Source organism: Porites lutea, chromosome 14 (assembly GCF_958299795.1).
Source record: "Porites lutea chromosome 14, jaPorLute2.1, whole genome shotgun sequence".
Taxonomy (NCBI): domain Eukaryota; kingdom Metazoa; phylum Cnidaria; class Anthozoa; order Scleractinia; family Poritidae; genus Porites; species Porites lutea.
Window position 1 is genome coordinate 21880853 of NC_133214.1, and position 8656 is coordinate 21889508.

The 8656-nt window shown below is 39.5% G+C and overlaps 1 protein-coding gene across 1 annotated transcript; it reads right to left on the bottom strand.

Annotated features, from left to right (window-relative positions):
- Positions 1 to 3959: 3959 nt before the first annotated feature.
- On the bottom strand, positions 3960 to 7987 carry LOC140924574 (homeobox protein MSX-2-like). The gene is made up of 2 exons (XM_073374594.1): positions 6515 to 7987; positions 3960 to 5408 (listed from the first exon to the last, which is right to left on the bottom strand). The coding sequence occupies exons 1-2, from the start codon at positions 6774 to 6776 to the stop codon at positions 4969 to 4971; spliced, it is 702 nt and encodes a 233-aa protein (XP_073230695.1). The 5' UTR covers positions 6777 to 7987; the 3' UTR covers positions 3960 to 4968.
- Positions 7988 to 8656: the final 669 nt, after the last annotated feature.

The following is an 8656-nucleotide window of genomic DNA, read 5'->3' on the forward strand; positions in this document are numbered from 1 at the left end:
CAAAAAAGGCACTTTATATAAGAATTTAATCAAGTTGCACTATCCATGTTCAGTATTCAGGAATTGTTCCTACGTTTCTCTATCACTACTTATCCGCAAAATTTCGAATCCAAACTAGTGTGGAGTTTCAAGCCACATAGTTAAACGATATTAAAGTAATATAGTGCACTTTTGTGTCTTACAAGTGTCTCTTTTGTATTGGACACTCTAGTGATTAAACAGGTCATTTCCGGTTGACAAAAGGTAGAGTAATGCCTTTGGAGCTAGATTTCCTTTAAAAATTGTATAAAACTATAATTACTTCTCGATCATAATTTTGAATTTCTTTAAACTGAAAGAGCCACTTGTTTAGAGCAAGGTACTGAGAGATATTGCCCCCATCAAGAGAACATAATTCTTTTGTACGACAAAGAACTAAGCCAAAAATGCCTCTATTAAAAATCTTAATCTTACATAATCCAAATCTGCGTCATTGGGATTTTAGTACAAAAACATCCAACTTACAGTACAAGGCAAATTTGAAAAAGGCTAATAGGTTTACGGCGGTAAACATCATTAGATTAACTTCGGCGAGATTTTTTGGCAAAACTTGTCAGAACCACTGATCACGAAGAAATTAAAAATTCTAATGAGGATGGTAAACATTTTCAGGTTCATAGCCAAGAGACTGTCCCAAAATTTTGGTATACGCTAGTCAATATACCTCCAACTGTTTCAAACTAAAAGAGGATCGGAGCCTCCTGTTCATACATTTATCGACACCTGGGCGATAAAGAGATTATTAAATTTTCCGGAATTAGATAATTTAGGCGATTAAAACCGCCATTTTGTGTACTTTTCTGCTATCAGCAGAATATTCGATTTTCATGCAGCGTAACGTAAAGCAAAGTTGGTCCCTTTTCGAATAGTTGTTTAAAAAAAGTTAACACACACGAGTTAAATTGGGCTTAAACGTTTCTAAACAGTAATAAAATCGTTCTTTTCAAAAATTGACTTACGCCGTGTTGCAGTTCATTTCAAAAGGATTGAGTCTGTGGTTGGAATTCGTGTTTCACAAATTGAATTTTTCAAGTCTTTAATGTTGTTTTCAATTTTGAAAGTAAGGGGTTAATTCACCCTTTAAAGGCTAGGATCAATTTGCGAATTCTAAACCGTGTTTTTTATACATTCCCAGTAGCACTGATAAACAGGTTAATACTACCTTTGCACAAGCGGTCCATTTCCTATATTCCTTTTACCATAACGTTGTATTGTAAGGAGTTAGTTTAGATGGTAACTCTCCGGAGTCAGTAGAACAACACTGTAGACATCCCGGGGGGGTACTCCTATGAATTCTTGGTGGGGGTGTACCGCCCGGTTCTCCAAATCCTGACCCTATTTCAGACCAAAAAATGTCATTTTCTGCACCCATTTTTAGACCTGGCCTTCAGGTAGAAATTATGCCATCATTACTTGCTTTTCGAATATTTTTGTTTCCTTCTTATTCATTTGGAATTGAGACGATAAATACGTTCATACGCTTCCGTAGTACCCTCGAAAACCATACCCGATTCTAGAACAAAATAGGCAAAGTGTATACCCGTTTTCAGTCCAAAACGGCCCAAAAACCACACCCTTGGGGGTGGCACATACCTATAATGGCTTATATAAGGTTGTACCCCCTTCCCCCCCTTACAAACCCCGAAGACATCCAACAATTATTTGAACGGATCTTATTGTAACAGACTGTGAAAACACAACGGTTTCCGGCGGGTCAACCGCAAAAAAAAAACAATCGTTGAGAGAAACTGACTCAATTCATGTTAGAAAGGCGTGCAAATTGTGACTGAAAATGATATCCGCCAGTGCTTGAAAGTCATCAGTCTCTTCATTGATTAGGGTAAAAAAATAACTACTCAAGAGTTTTCTTACTAAGTTTCTCCTTAAACCATTTCGCAATGGAGCGGGACGTAATACTAAATCTTACATAGTACAATTTCATGACGGAAGCATGGTTGGTTCACCACTGCTGAACTCCATTGCCTTATAAACCAGAATGACCGCTACCTATAACAGTGTCTACTTTATGTTTTCTTCCAAATTTGCTCCGTCGAAGTAGCCTTAAATATGTCCATGCCTACAATTCTGCTTTCTTCGTTCGCCTTTTTACTTTGTACAAAGGCTCTTAAGCCTTGCTTTCCAACCATGAACTTCCATTTTTTCAGTCATGGATGTGTTTCAGAGCATTGAACACAACGAGAGCAACATAACTATACTCTAAAGTTCTGGACATAACTTAGCTTTCGCCGGATTTCCGATTCCTCGCACGCAAAAATGATGATCTCTATAGGGCAATCTGAAACTGAGATTCGATGGTTCATGAAAAAATATTTTCGTGATTCACCGCTTAGAACTCAAAGGTGGGTCACTGCAATGAAAAGAATAAAAAAATCAAAGAAAGGCCGCGACGCACTTGAACAAACAATCTTATCTCTTCCATTAAACCCAAAATTATCCAAATTAACGAACGTTTATCACGGTAATAACATGTCATTACTAGTGGATCACTGCCAAAAAATAATTCTTGTTTCCTTGGTTGTGCCACAAATGATTAGCTAAACATGAAATGTTTTTCTCCAGACGAGTGACTTATTTTCATGGTCTTGAGTTTGAGAGAAAAAAAATAAAAGTACCGGAGTTACTATTTGTTATGAATCGGTTACCATAACAAAGGCATCATGCAACCAATCCAGCCTTTGCTGTACAAGTACACCTTGTGTGATAAGCTTGTCTTGTTTGGAGAAGGAATCAAACACAGACTACTTCCGGACACAAACCTAACACTTGAGTTAAAAAAATATGGTCAACATAAACTCTCACAAGGAGCCGAGCGTTTTGCAATTCGCATTGCGCAAAAAAGAAAAGGAATAGAGAAATAAACAGCTCCAAAAGAAATAAATGCTTAGCAGCCGCATGATATTGGCGACAGGGTAGATTCTTCCACACAGATTCCAGAATAGAAAAAATGCATATTATCAAAAGGAAGACATAAGAAATAGAGAAGAGCGGTTCAGTGGTTTCCACTAGATAAGTGATACGGTTGGTTTTCACTCAAAGATTGTCAGCGCTTTGACACCATGACAAGGACGGCATTACGTTGCCGCCCAGTATCTCTAACCCATTAAGTCTGAAGAGTGACCAACGTCAATTTTCTACTCAGTGTGTCAATACATAATCAAGAGACAAGGTCATGAGAATTAATTTAAGATCTAAAACTGTTCTAGTGAGGCCTTAAACTGCTGTTTAAAAAACAAAAATCTAAAATCCAAGCTTTCGCCGATCATCGGCATCATCATCATCTTCAGACCTTTCCATCATAATTTAAGATCGGTCAGTACAAAAAATGGACTGCGGACTGCGGACCACGGACTGGGTATAAAACACGGACTATGTATAAATTCCGAACTAGAAACTAATTATTAAAGAAAGTGTATTAAGATCAGTCTGGAGAGTTTGTATGTGGATATTGGGGTTTAAAGGGTTAAATTGAATGGTTACATATATGGAAAATCGATTTTGCAAATGGCACTCTCCGCTTTCATCTTCACTTCAGACCTTTCCTTTGAGCGCTTGTGCGAGCTTTCTTAACCTAGACAAAAATACGGGCTGTTTTGCAGTCTTTAAACTGCGGAGACAGAACCTCTAGTATAGCAGACGACCTCTGGTACAGCCTGGTTTTCATTTCAATAGGTTACACTCAAGGATTTCATCAAAGGTTGGGAAAGTTACAGCCACCTTGTAATGCATGATAGACAGCACCACAGTACCCTTTATTCGAACGATATCATTGACCCAGACTTGAAACATAAATTCACCTTATACCCCACAGCACCAGCCGACATAATTAACCTGTATCATATAGGTTCCCTGTTGTCGCTTTTGTCACCCTTGTCCCTACCTACCATAATCCAAGTCTTTATCAGCTAGGGGAAAGTACATTTGAAACCCCTCCATTCAATTGTCATCGCCGAACCAAGGAGTTTATCTAAGGAAAAAATCTAAAAATAAAACCATATTACGTGGACGGAGCATTCGAAGCGAAAAGGAAGTGCACTCTGTAAAATACATACGTGTACTGCAGTTGTAGCCACTGTAGAAAGTAGCATAAAATAAGGAAAACACAAGCTTTACTGTTTAACTCAAACATTCATTAATTTCTGTTTAGTAAAGGCTATTGCTGTGGTGTCATTGTTTTTTGTTGTTGTTGCAATATGGACCTAACAGACTAGAGAAAGACGCGTTTTCGATTGTGAACTAATCACGACCTCCTGCTTTCACTAAACAAACAGCGTTTATAACTGTCAGATATATATCACTCAGGACATGCTCAACCGAACATGTGGCATCAAAAAAAACTCAAAACATACAGCGGGCTTCAAACGACGCTAAGCCCCCGACCATTCACAACCCGGACTGGAAGTTTACTTTGGGTTTACTCAGACAAAGAAAGCTACTATCATGTCATAATTTAACATGTCTGTTTTGACATAGCAAGAGGGGCAGACAGAGAGCGTTATTTTTCTTTAGGTGCGAAGGCTTGTAGTTCTATACCTCCTCGGAGAGTCTGGGAAAACAAAAGAGCTCCTTTTAATACAGAGCTAAATGTAATTCACAGACCACACGCAAGACGTTGACTGTCAATTTAACCTCTATACCACCTAGGTTTTACTTAACTGAAAATATTCATTCTTGACGGATAATTTGAAAAATTTTACCATGCACTCCTTAGTAAACTTAGCCGCTAACATAACGACGCAAAAACAGCCGCGAAACATGTTTAGCTGAGGAGTGGTGATTAACTAAGCCATGTGACAACATCAAATATCTTCGATTCAGAAGGTTAATGAACATGTAGAATATCGTCAGTTGTAACAATAACACCGATTAAGCGCTCTTGTTGAGCTAGTGATCACTCCCTCATTACTACACCTAAGAATCCGTATATTCACACCGACAATAAACGTCAAAGTTTACACATCTGCTGAGGATATTGCAGTGTGAAGTGTAATAATTCTGCAAAAAAAAATAGTTCAGAGGAAAGCTTGTACCCAGCGAGAGTAAAGGAATACAATAGGGCGTGTTATGCGTGTAGTCAAATTGGTGCTGTTGTGCTGAGCACTCTTCTGACTTGGCTCTCACTGGAGTGTCCTCTTGGTTTCTCTTCTCTCTTGCACGGCGATTTTGAAACCATATCTTTATACGGTGATGTGGAAGGTTCAAGCTGGCTCCCAGCTCAGCAACCTGTGGTCCAGAGAGGTAGCGATTTTCTGTGTATGTTTGTTCCAAAGTTATCAGCTGGGCAGAGGAAAAAGGCACTCTGGGGCTGCCACTTGATCGACGCTTACAGTTCTTTGCCTTTCTTTTCGACCCTAAGTAATTCAGAAAATTAGGGCCTTTTCTATCATGGGGTATATCATGCATGGCGTTTAGACTTGAAAGTAAAAGTTATGTGTTACTTACTACAATCGAACCCTACTGACCGTAACTTTTACAGGGGGCAATTTTCCTTATCAAGGCGGGTACAATCACAGTTGTTTTAACACTTTCACTCCCAGAGTAAATGATGGAATCTTGTAACGTGTTTCTAACTTTTGAGTCTGTGGACGAAATCCTGAGGTGTAACATTTCAAATAAAGCCTCCTTGGCAGTAATATCGCATGGTGCTATTTGTTTTTCAGCCTTTACATGATCATAAAATTTGCAGTTTTCTGCGAAATTTGACTTTTCCACTTTTGAGAGTGAAAGGATTAACCTCTCTAAAAAGACCACTTATTTTCTTCCCCAAAGCTTTTGTCATGGAGTACTTCCTCTCTAGTGTTTAGTCCAGTCGGAAAGTCATGATACAAAATACTAAACCTAGACCAACTTATGGCAGGATCACTACTCCTTAAAATCTGTCATCGAAAGCTTATGGTGTTACCCTTCAAATAAAACCTCTTTAGCAGAACTGTTCTATAGTACGAATTATTTCTTATGAAATTTTAAAAACATGTGGATTTTTTGTCATTGGCCGCTCTTGGCGAGTGGAAGGGTTAAATTGCTTCTAGTGGATAAGTGATGTTAAATTCATTAAAATAGATTACTGGAACATTAAAAACATGACTGCTTTATGGATAATAATTATCGAATAAATTTATGACTATCACCTCACAAACTCTTTTTAAAGGTAGAAACGAAAGAAAATTAGTTAAAAACGACTACTGAGGTTAGTTGTCCACGTAGGCGTTTTTAGAGAGGGATGACCTTCAGCTGAAGGTAGTCGCAAGATTCTCTTCAGGAAACGCCGACTCTACGCTACCTGCTATCTGCACCCAGGCAAAATATGTGAAAGTATAATCATGGCTCTCAGTCAAACAGTAAACCGCACAACGTTAAACTTCAACTGGGCGATGTCGAAGTTTGTGTTCAGTGTAAGCGCAAACATCTAGTAATTCATATCTAACTTTCAAAATAGCAATGAGTGAATTATACTTACTCGGAAGTTTAGGAGGTGAGTAACGTGTATAAGACAACCAGGGCAACTGGGCAATGCTTTTACAGCCTTCGGTGACTACCGCAGCTGATTGACAAGTCCTACGCTCTTCTTCATTTGCCTCATTTGCCTCTGTTCGAACATGCTGCGCTGGAAGGAGCGCGGGTTCATCATTTCTTCCCAAAATACTATCAATCGAAAAGGCAAGGCGAGGTTTACTACCGGTTAAACTTCGCTGTTCAAAACTCTTGGCCCACTCGGTCATGTCTTGTTCCGCCACTTCTTACTTTCACTGTGCGGCTGTTCCGGCAATTGTTTATCGTGTGGCATAGTTTTCAGTAAATTGATTTGAGAACAGTGAATTTTATTTAGTTCAAGTGTATTTACACATAATACATATTCTTGTCAGCTTTTATTAGCACCAGATGACTACACGGATTACATAAGCTGATTCTAATTCGTTCTGATGGGCACAAAACAAAGCCCCATAGGCAATGCCTGGTGCGGAGGATCTAAACACTAATGTGGTGATTCGTGATAACCCACATCTGATCATTCGTTTCAGTTATGTGAGATTTAGAGCCTACAAGGAGTTTTGCGTTCCCATCTGTGTTTGATTAGTCGGCGCTCTTTCAGATAGGGTTCAATTTTCCTTTCAAGCTTTGCTTACACACGTCCATTAAACCGTCTCAGTCGGGCTTCTATTGTAACTATTCAGCGCAATTGCTTTTCTTCAAACGTTTTAACGCCCATCACGCAGTCGAATCATACAGAGTTTTGTTAGGGTTATGCTTTCGTGAATACTCAAAAGATGATTTTCTTGACAAAGTTTACGTTGCTTTGTGTTGGGTACGGCACTTAAAATAGCACGCCAAAAAGTTTTCTTTTGTTCTGTCAAAATCGGTCCGTGAGAGCAACAACGTGAGTTGTTTGCAAAGAGCTTGATTGGTTTCGGACGTTTCCATTAAGCTGTCATCGCAAGTAAGTAAGCATTACACTCCAAGATTTTAGCTTATCAATTATTAATAACCCTTAAAAATCAAGAGGGTCTATCTCGGAAATCTTAACATTGAAGTGCTGCTTGTTCGTTAAATGCACTCGAGTGACTAATATTTCAATACCACTTGCACGATAACATTAGTGAAAGGTAACAAGTCACTTCGAGTGCTCTCCACTACACTAGCATCTGGTTGGAGCAGTTCTTTCACAAAAGATGCGATAATGGGCAGGGTATTGATGGTGCGTTTAAGCAAACAACTTCACAGTGAATTTAATTTCTATTGAAAGAGTTTGAATAGCAATTGACTCGACAATGGTCATCTCTCAGATACGCGTCAAAGCGGTTATTAACTAACATTTGATAAAAGACGTTCGTCTTACTTAATTTTTTGAAAACGTCAGGTGATAGGAACATTTTGGGTTGTTCTACAATGTTATTGGCAAGTCTGGGTGGGCGGTTAATTTATACCAACTACAGGAGATTATTTTAGCACTCAATTATCCCTCTCAGTTGCGGAGCGGTGCATGAGGTTTTATGTTAATCTAACCTTTGAGACTGTGGATCAAACCCTATTTATACGAGACCATTGAAATAGTACCTCTTTGGCAGTACATTCACCCCCGGGGGGGGGGGGGGGCACTTTAGGAATTTCTGCGTGGGGATGTGCCGCTGCGACCCTGAAACCCTTAACCCATACCAGAGCTAGTTCAGCTAAATTTTGCTACCCTGTACTAGAGTAACCTCCCCAAATCCCCCCTATCCTAGAGTAGCTGTTTCCCTGTTCTAGATAAAATCTTCAACCACCTGATCAGTTTCTAGACTACGAGCAGTCTCTCTTTTTTCTGTAGTCCGTCGAGCAAAACGCGAGACACGCAAATGGCCACGCGCGTGACTAATGGCGCGAGACGGGAGAGGAACGAGGCTGCCGCCCTCGTTTCGCGCGTCTCGCGGCTTTGCCGCTTCCGCGAGCGTACATTGCTCTCACTAAATCTGAAGAAAAAGAGACTGCTTGCAGTCTAATCAGTCTCCTGAAAAATGATACCTATTCTAGACCCAAATGTTCTGATTTATATTCCCTATCCTGGAGGAAACTGCTTGAAAATCATACCCTTCACAGCGCCACATACTTATATATCCCATATAGG

Coding starts and splice junctions, on each gene's coding strand:
- LOC140924574 (XM_073374594.1), bottom strand. CDS start 6,776: ATGACCGAGTGGGCCAAGAGTTTTGAACAGCGAAGTTTAACCGGTAGT. Junction 5,409..6,514: donor CTCACCTCCTAAACTTCCGA/GTAAGTATAATT, acceptor TGAATTACTTAG/GGTCGAAAAGAAAGGCAAAG.